Source organism: Scyliorhinus torazame, chromosome 8 (assembly GCF_047496885.1).
Source record: "Scyliorhinus torazame isolate Kashiwa2021f chromosome 8, sScyTor2.1, whole genome shotgun sequence".
In the NCBI taxonomy this organism is placed as follows: domain Eukaryota; kingdom Metazoa; phylum Chordata; class Chondrichthyes; order Carcharhiniformes; family Scyliorhinidae; genus Scyliorhinus; species Scyliorhinus torazame.
Window position 1 is genome coordinate 115,510,151 of NC_092714.1, and position 25,938 is coordinate 115,536,088.

General features: G+C 44.2%; 1 protein-coding gene across 4 annotated transcripts in view; it reads right to left on the reverse strand.

Moving 5' to 3' along the window:
- The window catches only part of cnksr2a (connector enhancer of kinase suppressor of Ras 2a), an 842,905-nt gene extending 818,958 nt beyond the window's left edge, over nt 1-23,947 (reverse strand). For all 4 annotated transcript variants that reach the window (XM_072514072.1, XM_072514071.1, XM_072514073.1 and 1 more), the window contains exon 1: nt 23,112-23,947. In XM_072514072.1, coding sequence (XP_072370173.1) covers nt 23,112-23,175 — 64 coding nt within the window. In that variant the 5' untranslated portion in view covers nt 23,176-23,947. The remainder of the gene's footprint in view (nt 1-23,111) is intronic.
- Between the last annotated feature and the right edge of the window lie 1,991 nt (nt 23,948-25,938).

Here is a 25,938-nt window from a genome sequence, read left to right on the forward strand (position 1 = left end):
ATCCTGGTGGGGGCAGACCACTCCCAGACAGCATTCATGAGCATAAGGAGATCTCCTAGTTCAACACAAACATGAAGACACCTTAGGAATTGTCATGTACGATTAGCTGCATAATTTGTTTGGCTTTTACACTCTGAAACATATTTAGCCACCAATCATTCAATGCAGCACCTCTCTCTCATGAAAAAGGATCATTCTACTTACTGAGCTTTATCCATGCAAAAAAGTCAAAGTTAAGGGGTAGGATTCTCCGTGCCCGACGCCGATATTGTAATCGGCAATCGGGCGGAGAATACTTCCGATGCCCAAATCAGGGCGCTGCCGATTTGACTCCAGTTTTCGAGTCTCCGCCTTCTCCGAAAACGTGTCATCACGTCGTGCGCCATTGAAACGGAGTTGTCGCATCATCAGAAGGCCCTCCCGCGATGCTCCATGCCCGATGGGCCGAGTTGCTGAACCCGCGGTTGACTTGTGGTCTGAGCAGTCGGGAACCCGACGTGGCCAACATCGCCACACTCAGCCGGATCCATGATGCTGGCCGGGGGGGCTTCCGCGAGGGCTGGGGAGACTGGTGGTGGGTGGCCGGGGTCTTGGCTGTGGGGTCGTATTTGGCAGGTTGCGTCCATGCACGGCCGGCGCCATGTTGTACGGCGTGACCGCTGTAGGTCATTGGCGTGCGTATGCATGACCAGGGACCCGCCCATTCTCTGGCCGTTTTTGGCTCGAGAGCTGGGAGTTTCACTCGGCGATGCTGCTAGCCCTTCATCAGTCCCGGAATCAGTGCAGGTTCGGCACCTATTTTGGCATCATAAAACGCCCGCGAATTCTCCGGTTCAGCCCGCACTTAGCCGCTGAAGTGGAGAATCCAGCCCAAGACCTTTCCTGTCTTCATCCAAAATCCAAGTAGATGCACCTTCCAACAGAGGTTACTGCATGCAGATCTGTTAAAAGACACCTTGGCTGAATTATTCCTCTTCCTAGCCCAGTACATTTAGGGCAGCTGTAGCTGCGAAACTATTACCCCTCAGTCAACTGAACACCGACCAAGCTTGGGATTTTCTGGCTTGTCCATGGCAGGGCCCAGCGTAGGGGATGCAGCAGGCCAGCCAAAAGTCCACTGAATTGAAGAGGGACCGGATGATCCCTGCAGATGGAAAAGCCCTGCTCAGGATTTTACACTCGGGTATTCCTTATACATGCAGCTCAATTCATTGTCTCCACCGAATGACCATTGGGGAGAGCTCATTTTAAAACCAGTCATGAGTGTGAAACTTCAGGAAACTCGCACTGTTAAATGAAGAAATCAAATAGCTTGTACACCCTCCCCCTATTGCAAGCTTTCTTGTTTTTTCCTGCACAATATTCTGACCATTCTTCTTTCTTTTGTTGTTCATTCCAACCTCCAAATCGCACCATCCATTTACAATTCCTTCCTATAAGATATGTGCATGCACCAAAACTCAACATACTGTCACCTACACCAACTCATCCTTTCCTTAGGTTTGACAACAACAACTTATATTTATAAAGCAACTTCAATGCAATGAAATCGCCTCAGGTGCTTCACCGACATATTATAAAACACCAAGAAACAACAGGAGATATTAGGTTGGATGGCCACAAGTCTGATCAAAGAGATAAGTTTTAAGAATGGTCTAAAAAGAGGAAAGTGAGGTGGAGAGATGTATGGGGAATTCCAGAGCTTGGGGCTCTAGGCAACTGAAGGCATGGCCACCTATGTTGTAGCAATTATGATTGGGAAGGCACAAGGGGCCAGAATGAGAGAAACGGAGATATTTAGTAAGGCTGTGGGTTTGGAGGCGATGTCAGAGATAGGAAGGGGCAAGGCCATGGAAGGATTTGAAACTAAGGATTAGAATGTTAAAGTCAAGGCATTGTTTGACAAGAAGCCAAAAAAGATCAGCAAGCACTGTGGTAGGGGAATGGGACCTCTTGTCAGTGAGGCCACAGACAGCAGAATTTTGGATTACTTCAAGGTTACAAAAGGTAGAATGTAGGAAGACAACCAGGAGGGCGTTGGAATAGTCAATTTTAGATGTAACAAAGGTATGGACGAGGGATTCAACAGCAAATGAACTGAGAATGGGACAAAGTAGAGCGATGTTATGGAGATGGAGAAAGACAATCTTAGAAGTGGCACGAATATGAGGTCAGAGGCTAATCGCAGGATCAAATGTGACGCCAAGGTTGCAAACAGATTGGCTTAATTTCAGGCTGTTGCCAGGGACAGGGATAGAGTCAGTAGTTAGGGATGGAGCAGGGACAATGGCTTCAGTCTTCCCAATATTTAACTGCAAGAAATTTCTGCTCCTCGGGTCCTGGGTGTCAGATAAGCAGTCTGATAATTTAGCAACAGTGGAGGAGTTGAGGAGGTGGTGGTGAAGTTGAACCGAGTGCCGTTGACAATAAATGAGACTTCACCGAGGGCAGTTCCTTTGCAAGATGCAATCAACGAATCCTCAAAGCACAAGGTCCAAATCCCCATCTTATGAAAATGGAGCTTATGGAGTCACAATAAACAGGTGGACTGAAGCATAGGAAACAACAGCTGTTTCAAACATTATAGGCAATGATAATGGTTTTATTCTTCCACAAAATGGAGATGAAATCATAGAACGCCATTCTTAAAACAGATGAAATTCTAGAATCTCAAAATAAAAATTCATCCAGTTTGTTCACTCATTACAAGGAAGCAAGTGTTGTTCAGCACGACTTGTCACAGATTCTACTGTTTCCCGTTCGGACAAAGAGCAGACATCTCTTAATTGTACAGTATCTAATTTCTGGCACATTTGGTCATCATTCCCATTAATAAATCACAATGTAGTAAAATGAATCATATTTAGCTGAATTAACACAATACTTTGCTAATTATGAGTAACTAATGCCATAATTTGTCTTCTTGTTATGACACATAGCAAAGTACAGTCTGCAGAAGAATTCAAAATTGTATGTGCCACTTCTTCGAGAAAGGACTGGATAATATGAGCCATTCTGAGCAAGACTGACCCGTTCTCATGAACAGGTTGAAATTGTGATTGGTCATACAACGAGCGCACAAGTTGAGTTAAGCCATATTTTATTGATCCCAATCTCAGTTCTGAATTGTTAATTTTGGGAAGATTCATGATCAGTGGCTTTGGATATATATTGAATAGAAATCCATGGCCTGCATATTTCGGATGGTGGGGTTTCCTTTCCTGCCATTCAAAGATTGACGGGGAACAAACCTGATTCTGCCTGTCCAGCAATCGGTTCACGCTACAATTGGCTGCAGGAGGGACTTCCAGCCCTCACTCAAGAGAAAGCCCCACTTTAGAGAGCTGGTGCACAATCTGATTGGCTGGCAGCTCTCTTGTCCCTTCAACGACAGGATCTGCAGTGGTCAGAAGAGGCGCATGAAGATAACTGAGCTTAAGTCCTGGGAATAGATGGAAAGATATATTTTCGGGGTCCTAGAGCAGCGAGGTTGGGATGGCCTGTGGTGGAAAGTGGGCGGTTGGTGCATTGGAGGAGAAACCAAGGTGTGGGGAGGGAGGCCCGACGGGTTTTTGATGGAGGCGGCCCCCACCCTTCCTGCTCGAGGCCTAAACCCGAACATTTTGGAGCTTGCCCAACTCCTGGCGATCCTCCTGCCTGCCAACCTAAAAACGGAGGCTGGGCAAGAAACAGCCATTAAATGGCCAGTAATTGGCCTCTTGATGCTCTCAACTGGGGCAATGGCATGTAGCCCACATGGAGCCTTGCCCGCCCCAGTGTAAAAATTATTGCAAGGTTGAGGCGGGTGGAAACCCAGAGAAAAGCCTACTCGTTCTATATCACACTCCCCACTCCACCTAAGAACCCACCAGCGGGGGAACATGAAATCCTGGCCGATATTTTTTTCTTAAATACTTGGAGGAACAGTTATTTCAATTTCCTTCTGATAATCCTTAATATTTCACATACAATGGGCAATATAATTCATAAGTGGTGGTGTTGTGTCAGTGATATTACATAAAGCCTACTGGTGATTTGGGATTCAGACTATTTTGTTGACTTAATGCTGCCTTAAATGCCTGACCAAACTACTCCGCTGCATCGACTGGCCGGGATTTTGTCACTGGCATGTTATTCTTAACCTCGTAACCTGAACTGTGTGCCACTTCGGCTTTCTCTCTTTTTGCCATTTTTCAACGGCTGGAAGTAAAATTCAAAGTGCCAGTGGCATGTATGATAAACACATGCAATTTGGCAGTGGGGGGGTGGAGGTTCATTTCATAGGTGAAATCCGTCGCCAGCTGACATTCCTGCAAATATGGGTGGCCTATTAAAGAGCATCCTGATCAAACAGAGAGCATCTGCATCAAAGTCCGGGGGTGGGATTCTCTGTAAGCCGACAGCAAAATCGGGAAATGCGAGAGAAGCAGCTTCCAATGCCAAAATCGCAGCAGGCGTTGATTTGACGCTAAATCGCGATTCTCCGTCACCTCGACAACAACGGCGTTAATGTGTTTCACTCCGTACGTACTGTCGGCACCGTTTGCATATCATTAGCGGGCCCAACCCGGTACTCTCTAGGGCCTCCACGATTCTCCGCCTCCGATGGGCCGAGATCCCGACGGCGTGGTTCAGTAGTGCTTTTAAAAACCGGCGTGGCGGCTGCTGAGGGAGAGAGGGGACATGGAAAGTTCAACATCGCCATAGTTTTCTGACAGTTGTGCCGCTGGCCACGAGGGGCTTCTGCCGGGGCTGGGGGTAGTAGTGAAGGTAGCCAGAAGGTAGGCTGTGGGGTCAACACAGAGCGCCATTGCCACAGCCGGCAAGGCAGCCATGCAGCTGCGCGCACCGCTTACAGCCCACTTTAAACCTGGTGCCATGGATCATATGTCCCCAGGGTACCCCCCTGGGTGCCCTCTGGCCGCAGCCGACCCATCAGCTGTATGGACGCGCTCCAGCACAACCAGTGCCATCATTTTGGCTGGGATAAGTGTGTGTGGGGATTGTAATGTGTATGTGCATTTACAGATTGTCAGCCTCCTGAGTGTCAATCATGGACCCGACGTATCCCGCATCATTTTTCAGTGGAATCGAGTGTGTTCCACGTAGCACCGTTACCAGCCCCTCAACAGTAGCAGAATCTGTCCAGGTACGGAACCAGTGTTCTGTCATAAAAGTCCACGGATTCCCCTTTGGCGTCAACATAGTCTCAGAAGCGGAGAATCCAGCCCCACAACTTTCCTTCCCATTTACATTAATATACAACTTGAGAGCTCAAACATGGCACAGGTATTTTATCAAATTCACTTGTAAATATTTCACATTACATTATTTCACTTTATTCAATGTGCACATCATCATTATTTGTTAAGACAAGCTTAGTCAGAGAGCTAAATGTATTGGTATGCCTCACGAAGGGCAAGCATTGATGGTTACAGGGGAGTTGGGGACATTTTCTTTATTGTGGAAAGAATAAATGTAGTTGTGATTTTTCATTCCCTCTTTATTGAATGTTCATGTTCGTGCCCAGTGTTCTATTTGCCACTCTGTGGGATATTGCTGAACTTGCTGGCTCAGTTGGCCCTCCTTTCAATGTATCATAAAGGACATTGGCTGAGATCACCCACAGCAGGGTAATTGTAATGGAGGTGAACTCAAATCCCAAACTCTGCAAGCCAATACCCTGAGATGGGTCCATATTTGGACAGGACTCACAGTGCCCTTTAGGCCCCTCATTTTCTTACCTTCATGGGCTATGCCCACCGCCACCTCCTCCCACTACATTCAGGACACCAAATTGTCATCTTCACTCCTCAATGCACCTGGCCCCACTCCAAAAACCCCAACACTGCTGACTCACTCTTAGCCAGTCCCAAGCATCCATGCAATAGTTCATTCTCCTGCTCCCCTCTCAAATGCCGTACAGATAAACAACAAAAACTGCAGACCTTACAAACAACTGCATAAAGCTGAAAGGTACACACCACCTTTAAACAATTGTGAACTGGGTGTCACAAGGTCATGTGCACCACTGAATTGAAGACAGGATGCAATGATTATTCTTAATGCAAAAATATTAGGAAGCCGCCATAGTTGCAAACACATGGCTGACTTTATCTGTGCATCTCAACCGACCACTGGGGGCTTAAAATTTCCCATTCCACTTAATTTGGTCATCCTGCACTCTTCCTTTCCCACCCTTACAGGCTCCATACAATCTTGATGTGGAGATGCCAGCATTGGACTGGGATGAGCACAGTAAGTAAGAAGTCTTACACCAGGTTAAAGTCCAACAGGTTTGTTTCGAATCACTAGCTTTTGGAGCACAGCTCCTTCCTCAGGTGAATTCACCTGAGGAAGGAGCTGTGCTCCGAAAGCTAGCGATTCAAAACAAATCTGTTGGACTTTAACCTGGTGTTGTAAGACTGCATACTGTGCCATAAAATCTTAGCATACAAGGACACATGACTGCTTACTAATCCATTGCACATTCTATTATTTAAATTTACCATTAGTACCTGAAGGTACATTTTATTAGATTTATTTTCTGAATGCAATCATGTTCTGTACACAGACGTGTGCTGCATACGTGAACAGTTTTTATAAAGGTGAACTCTTCAAGGTAAGAGATGTTAGTGCCAGAGAATGTAACTCTTTCCAATTTAAGATACCATCATCATTAAGCGTCCTGAGGTCAGGTATAAATCTCCCAGATATTGATTCAAGTGTAACTGTTTGTTTCTTCCCTCCACATCAACCATTCTATAGCCACTTAAGAAGAGAGAAGGGAGCTAATGTTTTGAGTCTGGATGACTCTTTCTCACTTTGACATAAGTCATCTAGACTCAAAACGTTAACTCCCTTCTCTCTCTCTCCTCAGATGCTGTCAGACCTGCTGGGATCGTCCAGTATTTTTTGTTTTGTTTCATATTCCATAATAATAATTATTATCAATGTCACAAGTAAGCTTACATTAACACTGCAATGAAGTTACTGTGGAAATCCCCTCATCACCACACTCCAGCGCCTGTTCGGGTACACTGGGGGAGAATTCAGAATGTCCAATTCACCTAACATGCGCATCTTCCGGGACTTGTGGGAGGAAACCGGAGCACCCGTAGAAAGTCCACGCAGACACGGGGAGAGCGTGCAGGCAGTGACCCAAGCCAGGAATCGATCTCGGGTCCCTGGAGCTGTGAGGCAACAATGCTAATCACTGTCCTACCGTGCCGCCCATACCAGCAACCATAGTAATTTGCTTTTAGAATATTACATTAGGAATGGTTCAACAAGATTGAAATTGCCCAAACTAATTTCACACCACGTCCCTTACACCAGCAGAAAAGAGGGACTTCCATCATATCAGTTTGGGCTGAGAGGTTAACAACAATGTCAAACCCCAGGTGCCACCCATCCAATAAGATTTCTACACAGTGTAGAGAATATTCAACATATTCAAGCCTAGAAAATAGCCTAGCATGTTTTTTTATGGCGGGCAGTCTGTACACATTATCATGAACCTCCCTACAACTTTAGGAATTATAAAAAACTCAAATTACGATAGAAACCCTGACGTTATGCTCTGTCACTCACTGGGCTACCAAAACCCCCCAAATACCACCCCATCCCATCTGAGCCAATGGTCAGCTTCTGCTGATGTGATAATAACTTCCCTTTACTCGCTCTCATATGCTGTTAGAAACCCCATGAAACTTACACCTTGTTCAATGAGGTGTTAACTAGGATTTTAGTAGTGAGTATTATGGAACAATAGATCGAGCTCTGAAATTATTTTTATATTTGTAAGTGTTGTTAAATGTTGGCATCATGGTTTATTAATAGATCTATAAATTACCTTGTGAAAATAACATTTTTATATTCAACAGTAATATATTATTTAATTGTGGGTTGTGGAGACGGAAGAAAAGTAATAATGATAAAGTAAAAGGATAAAAGATCTCGGATGCACTATGATGGTTTCCAGTAAATGTCTTTCAGAAATTCAAGCTTTTGCTTTGATGCTTCTTCCTTCTAAGTTGGAGATGGTTTTCTCCAGCTAGGCTATCTAATTGTTTTGTAGATTTAAGATAATTTCAACTATATGGCAAAGATGTGTCAGGCACTCACTGGTTTTAGAACAATAAAACAGTCCTTTACTTCAGCAGAGAGAGTGAGAGAGAGCTCCTACTCCTTTCAAAGTCAAATGACTTCTGTCCATCTCTCTCAGAAGCATCCCGCAGGAACCAATCACTGACTGTCGTCAGCCAGAACACTGTCCCTGGCCAACCCACAAGTTGCCAACCAATCAATCGAACTGACTTCCTCCAAAGCTAATTCTGAAGATTCAGTGTTGATGAGTCTGTATTCTCCTCTCCAAAAGAAACAAGTCCTGGAACAAACTGCCCTGACTAGCAGGCTGCCTCAGTTTATTTGTTTATTCCTCTGCTTAAAGGTGCATTCCGATCACGATTCTATGGGCCAAAAATAATAAAATAAAACAAAAGAAATGGGAGCAAAAGGAAATCAAAAGGAAGGACTCTAACAATATCATAATGCTTTAACAATATCATGATGCTGAGATTGATTATGGAGAATATCAAGGAATAATCCAACAAATAACTTCTAAATTGGAAGAGGGATTATTTTAACGCAATGAGAAGGGGTCTAGTTAGGTTAAAATGGAAACAGAGGCGGACAGGAAAAACTGCAATGAAATAATATTTAAGGGAGTGATAGATGCTTCATGTACAGACTAGGTACATTCCAAAGGGATGAAAGTTAAGGAAAAATAGGGTTCCTTAGATGATGAGGGAGATAGAGATAATGATGGAACAAGGAGGGTGTAGGATGGATGTCAGGTACGTTCTTCAGGTGAAAACCAGGTCAAATACAAATTGAGAGGGGAGATGAAAAGGGAAATAAGATTGTCAAAGAGAGAGAGAATGAAACTAGAATGGCAGTCATCATAAAAAGGAAGTCAAAAATCTTGTAGCAGAGAATTACTGAGTAGTAAGATGCAGAGTAGCTCCTATTGGGAACAAAGAGGGTGATATATGCTTAGAATCTCAGGGTAAGGCTAAAATGCATCAGTGAGTTCTACATATGTGTGTTTACTAAGAGAGAGGAATCTGACAGAATATCGGTAGAAGCAGAGATAATGATCAAGTCAAAGGATGGTGTGAAAATTGAAAAAGAGGTAACAGAAAGGCTGGCACAGCATAGGTAAGTCACCTGGTCCAGGTGGCTTGGACTCCAGGTTCTTAAAGGAAGCCCGCGTGCAGGAGAAGGGCTTGCCTTAATTTTTCAACCTTCCCTAAATGTGAGGATTGGAGAGTGTCAAATACAAGAAAAGTTTGCAAGACAGTCTGAGAAACTACAGGCCAGTTTGTCTAACATCAGTGGTGGGAAAGGTTTTGGAATCCATAATGAGGGGGAAAAATCAACAGGGTACTTGAAGAGTTTTGAGTTAATTAAGGAGAGCCAACATGGATTTGTACAAGACAAATCATGCTTGACTAAACAAATTACATCTTTTTGTGAAGTAATCGAGAAGGTTAATGAAGGGAATGTGGTGAGTGTTGTCTGTATGGATTTTAGGCAGGTGTTCTAAAGGCTGGCAAAAGGCTGGTTAAAAAAATTAGGCTCATGGAGTAAGAGGGTCAGTGTGCAATTGGATAAACAAAATGCCTTAAGGACAGAAAGTAGCAAGTGTGATAGATGGCTCTTGTTTAGACTGCAGGATGGCAGAAGTTGGTTTTCCTTAAAGGTCAGTGCTAGAACCATTGCTTTCATGCTGTAAATAAATTACCTTGGAATACAGAGTAAAATTTTAAAATTTGCAAAGATACCAAACTTGAAGGAGTGCCAAACAGTCCTGCAACAGGACTTAGATAGGCTCGCAGAATGAGCAAGCAAACTGCAGAGGGAACTCAATACAGGGAAGTGTGACTTGATGCATTTTGGTAGAAGAGATGAAAAGAAGCAACATAAACTTAAATGCATAATTCTAAAGTTTGTTCAGGAACAGAGGGCACATGCACATTGATCTTTGAAGGTGGAAGGACATTTTGAGTGTGTGGTTATCAAAGCATATGGGATCTTGGGCTTCATAAGACATGAGACTTCATGGGCGAAATTCTCCAGTATCGGCGCGATGTCCGCTGACCGGCGCCAAAAACGGCACAAATCAGTCGGGCATCGCACCGCCTCAAAGGTGCAGAATCCTCCGCATCTTGGGGGGTCGAGCCCTAACCTTGAGGGGCTAGGCCCGCGCCGGACTGATTTCCGCCCCGCCAGCTGACGCGGAAACGACATTGCCGGGCGGCGCATGCGCGGGAGCGTTAGCGGCCGCTCACGGCATCCCCGTGCATGCGCTGTAGAGGGAGTCTCTTCCGCCTCCGCCATGGTGGAGACCGTGGCGAAGGCGGAAGGAAAAGCGTGCCCCCACGGCACAGGCCCGCCCGCGGATCGGTGGGCCCCGATCGCGGGCCAGGCCACCGTGGGGGCACCCCCCGTAGCCAGATCGCCCTGCGCCCCCCCCCCCCCCCAGGACCCCAGAGCCCACCCGCGCCGCCTTGTCCCGCTGGTAAGATAGGTGGTTTAATCCACGCCGGCGGGACAGGCATTCTAGCAGCGAGACTTCAGCCCATCCGGGTCGGAGAATCGCGGGGGGGGGGGGGGGGGGGGGGGGGGGGGCGCCGCCAACCGGCACGGCGCGATTCCCGCCCCCGCCGAAACTCCGGTGCCGGTGAATTCGGCAACCGCCGGGGGCGGGATTCACACCAGCCCCCGCCGATTCTCCGACCCGGCAGGGGGTCGGAGAATCTCGCCCCATAAGTCAGAGACGGAGTGCAAAAGCAGAAAAGTTATACTGAACTTATATAAAGCTCTGGTTAGGCCCCAACTAGACTACTTTAAGAAAGATGTGAAAGTCCTCGAGAGGGTGCCAAGGAAATTTACCAGAATGGTTTCAGGGGTGGGGGGGGGGAAGAGTTAGTTTCAAGCGAAGGTTGGAAAGTCTGGGTTGTTCTGCTTGGAGCAAAGGAAATTGAAGGGAAATTTGATGCAAGATTATGACAGATTTAGATAAGGTACACAAGGAAAGACTCTTCCCTTTAGCTCATTGTACAAGTGCTTGCTAACACAGATGCAAGATTTTGGGGAAGAGATGCAGGGGCGATATGAGGGAGAATCTTTTTATGCAGTGACAGGGAATGACCTGGACCCCACTAGCTATGAGGGTGGTGGATGTGGGAACAATAAATGGTTTCAAAATAAAATTAATGGGACACTTGAGGAAATAAGCTTGCAGGACTATGGGGAGCAAGTGGAGGAATGGGACGGACTGGATTATTCTGTGGGGTGCCAGCATGAACTCAATGGCCTACCCTGTGATGTAAATGACTCTATAAACGGAAATATAGAAAAAGTGTATAAAACAATTAGCACTAGATGATTTTATGCCTAACATCCTAAACCATTTAGTTATGTAAAAGATGCTGTTTTTGAGATGTTGTTAACTTTGGCAAAGCTGCACTTATTGCCCATCCTTAGTTAGCATGTGAGGATGGTCCCCCAGTTGCAATTCCAAATTAGTGGACTGCTTGGCCACTTCATAAAAGTCCACTTGGATGTATGGAAAAATGTGATAAAGGTAGTGAGAGATTTCAGGAGACTGGTGGAATGGGCCGACACATGGCTGACGAAATTTCATGCAAAAAAGTGGGAATTGATAATATTTGGTGGGGAGAATCAGGAAAGGCAATATAATATAAAGGGTACAATTCTAAAGGAGGTGCAGGAAGAGAGTGGCCAGGGTGAGTGTACGTGCACAAACTGTTGATGGTAGTGGGCACGGGTAAGAAAGTGTTTAAAAAGGCATACAAGTTCCTGGGCATTTCAAATGGAGTACAAAAGCAAGAGCATTATGATGAACCATTATAAAACTGGTTCAGCCTCAATGGGAGTGCTGTATCCAATTCAAAGCAACATACTTTCAGGAAGAAGTGAGGGCTTTAGAATGGGTGCAGAAAAGAATTATAAGAATGGGTCCAGGGACGAGGGACTTCAGTTACCTGGATAGGTTGGAGATGCTGGGCCGTTCTCCTTCGAGTAGGTTGAAAGGAGATTTGATAGAAATGGTGAAAATCATGAGGGATCTGGACATAGTAGATAGGGAGAAACAGTTCCCATTGATGGAAGGGTCAAGGACCCAGGGGACACCAATTTAAGATGACTGGCAAAAGAACCAATGGCAACAGGTGGACAAAATGTTTTTATGCAAAAAGTGATTAGGATACGGAACACACTTCCTGAGAGTGAGGTTGAGGCAAATTCAACCATAGCTTTTGAAAGGAAATTGGAACATTATCTGAACAGAAAAGAATATAAAAGTGGGGAGTGGGACTAGCAGAGTTGTACCTGCAGAGAGCGGGCGCAGTCACAATAGACCAACTGGCCTCCTTCTGTATTGGTACAGAGAACATTAAAATCAACCCATATTCTTAACGGTTGAACATCAAGCAAAGGATTAGAATCATATTTAATCTGGACGAGTCAGAGGTAGCATGTTTCCTTCCTTGATGAGTATGAGCATACCCAGTTGGGATTTTCTATCCATCAGCTGCATTTATGGTCATTTCTTTCCACAGATTTACTTAATCCAATTTCACAAGTTTTCATGGTTGGATTTGAACTCATGACCTCTTCTCCACTTCCCCAGCTCAATAATCAAAACACCGCACACCTATCTGAAATTAAATCGGCACTGAAATTAATTTGAAAACAAGTATTATAAAAACATTTACAATTTCTTAAGAATCAATTGAAAGGAACCAAAAGCCAGGTTTTCCTGTTTTCAATTTAAGCTAAAACCCAATACAAAGCCAAACAGCTACCTCATCAATCAATCACATTCGCAATTCGAATTTAGTGTATAGGTGATAACACCGATAATACGTCTAAAATGCACTAAAGTTCAAGGCTTTAAGGCTTGGCCAACAGGGCCAATTTTTCCACACAGGAAAATGACTGACATTTCCTGTCACATTTCTTCCCTCCACTGTGTAGCACCAGGATGTACAGCTGAAGTAATACCTGATTCCCTTATGGACCATCTTATCACTGTGACTGTTGTTACACATATTATGGCCACCCAAATTTTAATCTGTTTTTTCACAAAGAAACGCTGCACTTTGTTGCAGCTGAGAAAGGCTGGGCACAAATATATAGGGCAATAAATAAAGTTGCCATAGTTCGAAACAGCCAGCTTGTAATGCAGAACAAGGCCAGTAGCGAGGGTTCAATTCCCGTACTGGCCTCCCCGAACAGGTGCCGGAATGTGGCGACTAGGGGCTTTTCACAGTAACTTCATTGAAGCCTACTTGTGGCAATACGCGATTATTTATTTTATTTTAGATGACCATAGGCTGCTTTCCCCCTTCAGGGGAGAGCTGACTGGTAATGATTTAACCTGAGGTTCACCACACCTCAGGCGAGGGGCAAGGCTGAGAAGGCGGGGGGCCTTCATGAATATCCTCAGCTGGTACAGGAATTGAACACGTGCTGCTGGCCTTGCTCTGCACCATGAACCAGCTGTCTAGCCAAGTGAGCTAAAACGATGAATAAAACAAAATGAAAACCTCCACTAAAGCACAAAGCTATTTGAATTGTTAGGTAGTTGCAATTTTAGCAAGTGGCAGCAGCTATTAATATTTTACTCAGTATGTTGAACGAGAAGGCATTGTTTACAAATATGATTGGCCAGTGTTCATGATTACACTAGGTTACAGACAAAGCCCAACACATCTACAAAAGCGGCCTGATTCTCCAGTAATCAAGTAATGCAGTCAAGCACCTGACAGTAGTGATTCTGCTTCATCTTTGCCATGGAACAGAAATTGCATGTCACAGGTGAATGATTTGCTGTCACTCAAGAGATCCTTTAGCAATGCATATCAAGATGATTGAGATTTTACAGCCTCCATTTAAAAGACACATCCTGAAAGTAACTGCAAAACACTTGCATTTAGAATACAACCTTAAGAAAGGAACCACAAAGTATATAATATGGTGCATTTGGAATTTGGAAATGCAGTTATTTGTCTGTGGTAAGCAATTATAAATTCTTATGAACTTCTAATAAGCCAATTAAGTTATTTCAGAAGTGGGACTACAAGCTCATGTTGAATTCTGCTTAAATCAACTACCCTTGTACAGAACAATACTTGCCAATATTTTTAGAAAAATATAAATGATTTAATCCAATGAACACAGTAATAGTATAATACATTACAGTTTAATTTAGTCTCTCATAACCATTAGAAGATTAATGGCATTGCACAATAAGAAAAATGTGCTTTAGACTTGAGCTTGAAAGCTGGTCAATTTACACATACTCTTGAGGAAAAATGACATTTGAAAGGAGACAATTAATTACGTGAGATATCAGTTTATCGACATATACAGGGAAATAAATGCATGTTTAAGGTGCCAACCATACTGTTTTGTCATAATTTAAATCTGAGGAATGCTACAGTCAACTAACAAAGCATTTGCTTACGTAAATAATCACCTTAATGTTTCACAGCTTGCTGCTAACTTCCCAAGTCAGAAATAGATTCTCTCCCCGTGCCTGCGTGGGTTTCACCCCCACAACCCAAAGATGTGCAGTTTAGGTGGATTGGCCATGCTAAATTGCCCCTCAATTGGAAAATATATAATTGGGTACTCTAAATTTATAAAACAAAAGAAATAGATTCTCAATTACAACCTTGTATATATTCCAAACCTAATTTCACACTGGGACAAATAGTTGTATTAAATATGTACATTTACTTGAAAATTATAGCAAAGTGTTATGCAAACAATAAACTGTACCAATGGTATGAATACCAGTTTGACATTTGAGTTATAATGTTATGTAGTTGGAGGACAAGATTTTCAAAATAAATCGAATAAACACAACCATTGGTTTGAATATTTCCTTAGCATCCCGTTAATATCTGATACTACATTGCGGGGGGCATACATTGTTAAGACAGTCTCTAAATGATCTATTACAACTTTTAGATCTCTTGAAAATGCGAGTGACTGATGAAGAAGTTCTCAGGTGATCAGAAAAATAAAAACACTGAAATTTGCATGACTTTTACCGTTTAGTTAATTTAAAGGCTAATTACAAGCAGTTTTACACATCTGTTGCAATTTATTCATATTTTTAAAAAGGTAAATATTGCTTGTTTCTTTAGCTGATTACAAACCAAGCTGTCTGGTCATGTTTTTTTAATATTTCTATTCAATTTACAAGTTGGTTCATTAGATGGTTTGAAAACTCAGAAGCAAAACATAATGCAGCAGAAACCATGGGAATTCAGTTCTCAAAGCACAAAGAAATAGAGACCCACAACTCCTTCTTACTTTATATATGATACACTCTTAATACTAGCTGTACTGATTAGATGCAGTTGATATAGAGAATACTGCGCCCAAGATTGTTTCACATATTCCAAGCAACCTCTCCTGTGATTACAAACACCAGATTAAACAACTCTTTGTCACAACTTGCTGTTTCAATTCATACTAATATTTTGTTTTGCAGTCCGTTCAAGACTAGATCAGGATTTTACCCCAAGTACTCTATTGGTATTGCAGCAGAAATGTCATTCAACATCTATAACTATTTTGTACCTTCTCACAAAAGAAAACTAAGTTCCGATTATCAGTTCTCAGAAATAAAAAGATCTATTCAGTGCATATTTTCATTAACTTGAACTTTCTCTCAAACATTAATAGTTCAACTGCTAGCATATATGTGTATCAACAACCCAAAGGTTTTTGTTTCCAATATCTTTAAGTCACGATGTGCACTTGAAATTTTTGACCGATGATGAAACTCCTTTTAGCAAGAGCACAGAAATCGGCAATCCAAACATATCCATTAGTGCCCATACACTGCCTGGGAGTTATTCAGATCGTTGGCATTTAGTATCTACTGTACTGTGTGTAATGGGTAAACACTGGCTTAACGCCAGAGAGTATTCATAAGAACAAACTAATTAGGGCTTTTTGAAAAGCAAACCTTGTCAACTTGTTCTAGCCCGACACTTTGTTCAAAAACAAAGCCACTTGTCACTCTAATTGTACAACTTGCATTTTAAAACTGATTTTACTTTATTTCTTGAAACTGAACAAATAGGATGTTTCGCATTCATGTACAAGGTACATCATCACCACGCTGCCTCCCCCTGCCCCCAGTCAAAAGATACCAAATGTTGCCAAAATACTTTAAAAATTGATTCAAATACAGAATTGCTACTGTTAAAATAGTTGTGAAATGGAATTTAACTGCCATCCCCCTCAACAACATGCTTTGCCAAGGGTTTTTGACCATGGGAAGCATAGTGAAGAAATCCTATATGCAAAGTTATATTTTCCATTACCAAGGTGGCTGGGGTAGCGGTGAAATTGAGAGATTTTTGTTAGGTAAGGGTATTAAGGAATATGGAATAAAGGCAAGTAGCTGGAGTTACGATATGAATCAACAGGCAAGATCATTGAATATTTTTAGGGTAGAGGTAGATAGATTCTCCACTAACAAGGGAGCCAAAGATTATTAGGAGATAGGAGGAATATGGGAGTTGAGACCACAATCAGATCTGCCATGCTCTTATCAAACAATAAGGGGGCAGCAAGGTGGCACAGAGATTATCACTGCTGCCTCACAGCGCCAGGGACCCAGGTTCAATTCTGACCTTGCATGACTGTGTGGAGTTTGCACGTTCTCCCGTGTCTACGTGGGTTTCCTCCGGGTGTTCCAGTTTCCTCCCACAGTCCAAAGATGTGCAGGTTAGATGGATTGGTCATGATAAATTGCCCTTTAGTGTCCAGGGATGTTCAGGTTAGGTTACAGAGAGAGGCAGGTTGGGCCTTTGATAGAATGCTCTTTCGGAGAGTCGGTGCAGATTCAATGGGCCGAATGGCCTCCTTCTACACTGTAGGGATTCGAGGGACAGAGCAAATGCTGCTTGAGTTCATATTTGTAACCATGATCTGACTGAATGGCGGAATAAGCTCAAGAGGTTGAGTAGTATCTTCTCTCTCTGGATGACTGAAGCATTTACTTTCTTCCAATTGACTTTGAGTAATTGGCTGGTGTTCGATAATGTTATATACATGCCTGCAGCATTATGGAAAATTGCTACAATCAGACGTGAAATTAACGGCTCAATTTTTTTTTATAACATCGACTCCACCAGTAACACGTGATATGGTATGATTTTCATATTCTCGGGCCACAAGTGAAATTAGTTATGTTCCTACTGGCCAAATGTCAACTGGAGGTGGGTATTTAGTTTGGACTCCCTTTGTGACTTCATGTCATGTGGGGGATACATTTAATCAAAAAAAAAATTATCTCCACTTTCATAAGAACGTTGCTCGTTTTACTTTTCAAATCAAAATAAATATTTTGAGAAGAGAAATAATAGAATAATCCAGCTGAGTTCAATCACTTGAACATGTAAACACGAGCAGAAACTTTGAAAAGGTACACAGAAGATTCATCATAACATAAACAAAATCGATGGGTAGAATTTTCACAAATGCCTCTTCATTGGAAATCACCAAAATATTTTTTTTTCAACTCACAGATCAGAACAAATCTGCTGTATGGTTGCAGAATTTGAAAAAAAAAATCACTCTTTTGATATTTGCAATTCATTTTGTTTTTATTTTTTCATAAGATGTGGGCATCACAGGTGAGGGCAGCACTTGTTGCCTATCCCTAATTTCACTTGAACTGAGTGGCTTGTGAGATCACTTTAAAGGGTAGTTATGAGTCAACCACATTGCTGTGAATCTGGAGTCGCATGTAGGCCAGACCAAGTAAGGATGGCAGATTTCCTTCCCTATCGGACAGTAGTAAACCAGATGGGCTTTTACAACAATCGACAATGATTTCATGGTCATCATTACAGAGACTTTTAATTCCACATTTATTAATTGAATTTAAATTCCATTAGCTGCCATGATGGGATTTACAGAGCATTAGCCTGGACCTCGGGATTACTAGCCCAATGACATTACCATATCCCAGCGGCACCCCCAAAACTGATCAGGTCACCTGACATCAAGTGTTGTTTGAGTCTCTGTTGGAAGAGCTGCCCTTGCAAACTACAAACTGAAAATGATGTACACTTTATGCATGATTAAAGCATCTTTTATCAAGGCTTGTGTCATCCAGCCACCAACACTTTTCATCTGAGTATTCCAGATGGACAGAAATGGATTTTAAAAAAAGGAACAACTTTATCTGCATTTATGGGAGACTTAATCCCTGATGCTTACTCTGCTAGTCCCATGGGTTTCTTGGCTGTCTAATTCAAAGAACAACAAAGAACAAAGAAATGTACAGCACAGGAACAGGCCCTTCGGCCCTCCAAGCCCGTGCCAACCATGCTGCCTGACTAAACTACAATCTTCTACACTTCCTGGGTTCGTATCCCTCTATTCCCATCCTATTCATGTATTTGTCAAGATGCCCCTTAAAAGTCACTATCGTCCCTGCTTCCACCAACTCCTCCGGTAGCGAGTTCCAGGCACTCACTACCCTCTGTGTAAAATACTTGCCTCGTACATCTACTCTAAACCTTGCCGCTCTCACCATAAACCTATGCCCCCTAGTAATTGACCCATCTACCCTGGGGAAAAGCCTCTGACTATCCACTCTGTCTATGCCCCTCATAATTTTGTATACCTCTATCAGGTCTCCCCTCAACCTCCTTCGTTCCAGTGAGAACAAACCGAGTTTATTCAACCGCTCCTCATAGCTAATGCCCTCCATACCAGGCAACATTCTGGTAAATCTCTTCTGCACCCTCTTTAAAGCCTCCACATCCTTCTGGTAGTGTGGCGACCAGAATTGAACACTATACTCCAAGTGTGGACTAACTAAGGTTCTATACAGCTGCAACATGATTTGCCAATTCTTATACTCAATGCCCCGGCCAATGAAGGCAAGCATGCCGTATGCCTTCTTGACTACCTTCTCCACCTGTGTTGCCCCTTTCAGTGACCTATGGACCTGTACACCTAGATCTCTCTGACTTTCAATACTCGAGGGTTCTACCATTCACTGTATATTCCCTACCTGCATTAGACCTTCCAAAATGCATTACCTCACATTTGTCTGGATTAAACTCCATCTGCCATCTCTCCGCCCAAGTCTCTAGACAATCTAAATCCTGCTGTATCCTCTGACAGGCCTCATCGCTATCCGCAATTCCACTAACCTTTGTGTCGTCTGCAAACTTACTAATCAGACCAGTTACATTTTCCTCAAAATCATTTATATATACTACAAACAGCAAAGGTCCCAGCACTGATCGCTGCGGAACACCACTGGTCACAGCCCTCCAATTAGAAAAGCATCCTTCCATTGCTACTCTCTGCCTTCTACGACCTAGCCAGTTCTGTATCGACCTTGCCAGCTCACCCCTGATCCCGTGTGACTTCACCTTTTGTACAAGTCTACCATGAGGGACCTTGTCAAAGGCCTTACTGAAGTCCAAACAGACAACATCCACTGCCCTACCTGCATCAATCATCTTTGTGACCTCCTCGAAAAACTCTATCAAGTTAGTGAGACATGACCTCCCCTTCACAAAACCATGCTGCCTCTCACTAATACGTCCATTTGCTTCCAAATGGGAGTAGATCCTGTCTCGAAAAATTCTCTCCAGTAATTTCCCTACCACTGAAGTAAGGCTCACCGGCCTGTAGTTCCCTGGATTATCCTTGCTACCCTTCTTAAACAGAGGAACAACATTTGCTATTCTCCAGTCCTCCGGGACATCACCTGAAGTCAGTGAGGATCCAAAGATTTCTGTCAAGCCTCAGCAATTTCCTCTCCAGCCTCCTTCAGTATTCTGGGGTAGATCCCATCAGGCCCTGGGGACCTATCTACATTAATATTTTTTAAGGCGCCCAACACCTCGTCTTTTTGGATCTCAATGTGACCCAGGCTATCTACACACCCTTCTCTGGACTCAACATCAACAATTCCTTCTCTTTGGTGAATACTGATGTAAAGTATTAATTTAGTACCTCGCCCATTTCCTCTGGCTCCACACATAGATTCCCTTGCCTATCCTTCAGTGGGCCAACCCTTTCCCTGGCTACCCTCTTGCTTTTTATGTACATGTAAAAAGCCTTGGGATTTTCCTTAACCCTATTTGCCAATGACCTTTCGTGACCCCTTCTAGCCCTCCTGACTCCTTGCTTAAGTTCCTTCCTACTTTCCTTATATTCCACACAGGCTTTGTCTGTTCCCAACCTTTTAGCCCTGACAAATGCCTCCTTTTTCTTTATGACGAGGCCTACAATATCTCTCGTTATCCAAGGTTCACAAAAATTGCCGTATTTATCCTTCTTCCTCACAGGAACATGCCGGTCCTGAATTCCTTTCAACTGACACATGAAAGCCTCCCACATGTCAGATGTTGATTTGCCCTCAAACATCCGCCCCCAATCTAGGTTCTTCAGTTCCCACCTAATATTGTTATAATTAGCCTTCCCCCAATTTAGCACATTCACCCTAGGACCACTCTTATCCTTGTCCACCAGCACTTTAAAACTTACTGAATAGTGGTCACTGTTCCCGAAATGCTCCCCTACTGAAACTTCTACCACCTGGCCGGGCTCATTCCCCAATACCAGGTCCAGTACCGCCCCTTCCCTACTTGGACTGTCTACATATTGTTTTAAGAAACCCTCCTGGATGCTCCTTACAAACTCTGCCCCGTCTAAGCCCCTGGCACTAAGTGAGTCCCAGTCAATATTGGGGAAGTTGAAGTTCAATAGTTGACCTAGTTCACCCATCACCAAGACTGTTCACCCTGATGTATAATCAGCCATAATTACCAATGTGATGGTGTGTCTATTGCATAGATCATTCGAGGTCCACTACTTCAGAAGAAAAACTACAGAAAGTTAAACTAAACCCACTGTACAAATAAAACTAAACTAAAACTTAGCATCTAGCGGTTTATCTGGGGAAGTGAGAAAATTAACAAATTCCCCTAATATAGGTGGCAGCAATAAAAATAATGTGATACATAACTCACACCTGGATTCCATGGGGAGCTGCAGTTAAAAGTTTGGCAATCATTCCATATTATTATAACATTTGTTTAATGCAGCTTGTTTTTTTTATCTTTGGCAGCAGAGGCTTTATGTATTATCCATCCTCCATATGTGATGGCATTCATGCCAAATAACTAATGATTCTGCAGTTGTTTTGCTGTAGATTTAGAAGAAAAATAATGGGCAAGTTGACAGTCTCCGGTGGAGATCTCAGGTTAAACGTATTCCTGCAGACCGTGTTTTTCAAAGAAGTATAAAAAGCCAACTGTTTTTCCTTTCAGAATTAGTCAAATTTAATCAGTACACATCGAACAGCCAAATCAACTTGTGCACTCCAATGTGTTGGAAATTGTCATCCCAGATTGAACGGCCAGATCAGATGATGCTTGCCCACACTTCACTCTCTCCATCATCTTGTATTTAACTTTCAATGTTTAGGGTTTTTTTTTTTGCTTTGATTCCTTTCGTAATCCACTTCCCCTCGGAGTGCTCCCCATCTTAACATGTGGATAGGATGAGGTGAAGCGATGGGAGGCTAGTGTGAACATCTCCTGCTCCAAGTGGCTTCTTTCTGGTCTGTGACATTCTCGGTCATTTGACAAACTGTAAAGGCAGGTGGACCAGAGGGCAAAGCCCGCCCCATCTGCTCATCATGCCCACATGTAACATGCCATGCCTGGCAGCTATCAGCCCTGCTTCTCCACTCTTTCAAATATCCACATTGTAGACTGATTTTAAAAAACCACACACTCCGTTAGCATTGAATTAGGCAAGTGAAGGAAAACTCTGAAGGCAAAGCTCTCAGATTTTGCTGGTGTTACTTCACCTGGCTGCTAGGATAGAATTTCACCCAAGGTGGTTAAGGGAAAAAAAACGAGCCATGGCTATTCACCCTGCCTCTAGAAACAAACACCACACGCTTCCCCCAGCTCCCTTTACCAACTCAAATCTCGAAAATTAAATTCAGGGTGGTGAGTCCAAAGTTTGATTTTAAGGCCACGATTATTGTTATTATTATTATTGACTTCCTCGAGTCGGCGCGTCAAAAGTTGTCTGCAAGTGTGATGTTTTCCATTCTGAAGCCCGTCGCACGGACTGATTGATGGAAAGCTGAATTAAGAATGGAAGTGCCGCGAGTTCGTTTCAAAAGAGCAGAGCTCCCTCTCGCAACTGCTCCATTGCACGGCCAGCCTGCAATCAAACAGCGCGCTTTGATTCAACCTGACCGTGTGTCAGCGCAACGCACCAGACCCGCCACAGCCGGCATCGTCTCTCAACATTTGCCCATCGCGGGAGCCTCACCTCCTGACTGTCAGCGGTACAATAAAGAGAATGCCAACCTGAACATACAGGGACACAAATGGAGTTGCTAAGCTTTCCCCGGGGGGGGGGGGGGGGGGGTGTCGGGTGAGTGCGTGTTCTGTTTTAAACCCCCAGACACACCGCCAATAAAACAATATTGTGTGTGAAATATCTGAGCGTTTTCCCTTTCCTCCTTCGCTTGCCTAATTCGATGCTAATGGAGTCTGGGGAGCGACGTTTCCATGGTTATCACACTGGCATGCAGCTCGCCAGAAGGACAGACCTAAACCATCCAGTATTAGCAATTGCAGAGTATTGAATTATACATCTATATATAAAATCAGAAACAACAAAAACAGCATTCTGTTTGCAGCCCAGGCTGAAACTCGCGCCACCCAAAACATTAAACAATCCAAGGAAACATCTCGCAATCGTTTTAAACAACCGGTTCTAAAGCGCACGAGACACACACACACAGAAAAAAACAACAACTTTCTGAAATAAAGTCAGACTGAAATGGGGGAATACACTTTCCTCTGAGGGGAGGGAGGCCGGCGTTGTTTAAATGCAACAATTTAGCAGCAGCTGTTCCCGCACCTCGATGTAAAAGCAGCAGCGACCTGGCTCCCCGACCCCCACACAACTTGTCACAACACACACACAGTTACCTTTCATCCAGTCCACCACTTGACTCGGGGTCCATTTGCTGACAGGTTCCATGATCAGAGCCATGAACAACTTTCGTTTCCCGGGGAAAAAAAACAAATGAAATAAAACAGCAGCGAGACGCGGGCACCGTTTGGAGCGTCGCCCGAAGCGCTCCGGTCGCTCACTTGTCCTCTTTCCTGGGTCGTGGTGAAATTCCTCCGGTGTTTTTTTGTACAGTGTCAATTGCGGATGTTTTTTTTGTGTTCCCCCCCAAGCAGAATGTTTCTTTTCTCCCTCTCTCTCTCGTCGCCTTCTGCGAGGCGTTTAAAAGGGAAAAAAAAGTTTGCTTATTGCGGATTCAGAATTGTCATCCAAACATTCCTTGTAGATTTTTCTTTTAATTCAGGTTTTGAACCGAATATTTTGGAGAGGGGCTGCTATCAGGGAATAGATGTGTTTTTTTCAAAGATTTTTTTTGAGTGTGTGAGAACTGTGTGGTGGTTGTGTTGGTATGTAGTGTCTGTCAGCACTGAGGAGGAGGAAGATGCTCCCGCTCTTTATGCCGCTCAGTGTGTGTGAGCCTCTCTCTCTCTCTGAGTCTCTGTCACGAAGCCTCCAGCTTGTTGCTGCTCCGGTGTCAGATGCAGCGTGTGCTGACGGCGCTCTCCTCTGGCCCGCGTACACACATACACCCGACACTCACTCCGCCTGACGGAAATGACGGTCACTGCAGGATCGGCGAGGGAGAGCTAACAACTACACGTTCCGGAAAATTCTTCATCCCCCCCTCATCAAAGACGCGGCATCTCCCTTTACCCCGGAGCCCGGAAAGGTGGTGGGCGAGGCGAAGGAGGTCAGACCGGGAAGGTGCTGGCTCATACAGAGAGGGAGGGGATTCTGACCGGCCTTACAGACGCTGCTGCTAACTTGGACTGTGGAGGGGCTTCACAGTAAATAACCATGGACTGAACGTGACGCAATCGATAATGGGAGCGTGGGTGGTGGAAGAGGTTGCTTGGCAATACATTGGGGAAGGGAGATTAGAGAGAAGCACTTCCTCGTTATATTTAGAACTGCTGCAATGCAAATGTAGGTTTACGCATTTTTTTACCCCGCTTCCTTTTGGTCAAATTGGCACATTACAGAACAACTGAGCTGAAGGATTATTTGCAGCAGAAAGAAAAAGTTAGTGTCGGAAACACTACAGGTCTGAGTGCATCTGTGGAGAGCGGTACTGAGTTAAACTTTCAGGGGCATGTCCCCTTTTTTTAATCAGCGCAGGAAAATATGACCCTCGTGATCCTTCTGGTTCGGTTCCAAAAACCTTTATAAATATGGTTAACGATGTGAGCGTGAGCAGATAATCAATTTTGGAATGAAGCTTAGAAATGGGCCAAGACATCGGAATAACTCACCTGTTCTTCTTGGAGAAATTGCCATGGAATCTTTAATATCCACCTAAACAGGCCTCACTTTCGCAGCTCACCCAAAAGCACCTCCCACAGTGCAGTGCCCCACTCAATACCACTACAGCATCAGTCTTGATTTTTTCCCCCCCACACTCAACCCAGGAACATATGGTTCACAGGCAAGACTGCCAGCTACCAACATAACCACAGTTGACTCGCTTGCCTAGCGAATGGTTTTGACATGTCTAAAGATGAGAGGAAGGCTGGTTTAGCTCAGTGGGCTAGACAGCTGTTTTGTGATGCAGAACAAGGCCAGCAGCGCGGGTTCAATTCCTGTACCAGCTTACCCGAACAGCCGCCGGAATATGGCGACTAGGGGCTTTTCACAGTAACTTCATATTTGTGACAATAAAATGTTATTATTACAAATGCAATGCTCTGTCTTATATTTGTCAATAACATTTTGAACCAGCAATTTGCACTTTATAGTGTCTTTAGAAAAATCTTCCCACATACTCCACAGGAGCATTTTCAGAAGAAAAAAATACATTGAGTTACACAGGTGCCTTGTGGTTCCCAGAAGTTTAAAATCATCTTACCATTGGACAGAAATAGTGCAGCTGACATTGAGTGCAATTCTCCAGAATGTGCCAGTGAGGGAGAACTGCCGCAAACTTCCCGCCCCTCGGCCCAGCAAGGCCGGCAATGCTATTCAATGTTACTTGGGCTCACTTAATGAGGCCCCACGGGCTTCTCGCTGCAAATGAACACTCACCAGCTGATTCGCCAGCACCACACTGGCATTGCACTCGCCAGCCCCCCCCGCTAACAAGGTCAAGCAGCACCTAAGCAACACTTACTCAGCCTATCCCAGTCAGCTCGCAACAATGGTGCTGAGGAGACTGGCCCCAAGATTCGGCAATGCCGTCCTGGGGAGGCTCCTACATGCAGTGGAGGCCAGGAGAGCTGTCCTGTTCCCCAGAGGGTGAACCACAGGTCAGCCAGTGCTCGCAGAATAGATTTCCTAGAATTTACAGTGCAGAAGGAGGCCATTTGGCCCATCGTTGCCTGGGATGAGGTGGCCGCGGCCGTAAACTCCGGGAGTGTGACCAGGAGGACTGGCCTCCAGTGCCAAGGAAAGGTCAATAACCTACACCGGACAGCACAAGTGGCAAGACACCAATGCATCTCCCCCACCCCTTTCCCACCCCCCCCCCCCCAAGACCTTTCAGACCCATGCGAGTATTCACCCACCAACTCTCCATGCACCCCTCAACCCTCTCTTCATCTCCCCTTCAGCCCTCCCTTCACCCCCTCTTCCTTCAACACCCTTCCTTCACACCCACCACTGTGAACCACATGTGTGGTTAATGATGCCCTCTCTGTGCCTCCTCAGAAAACCCACAACCGTCGGTAGTGGGCCCAGACAGGTGGAGGT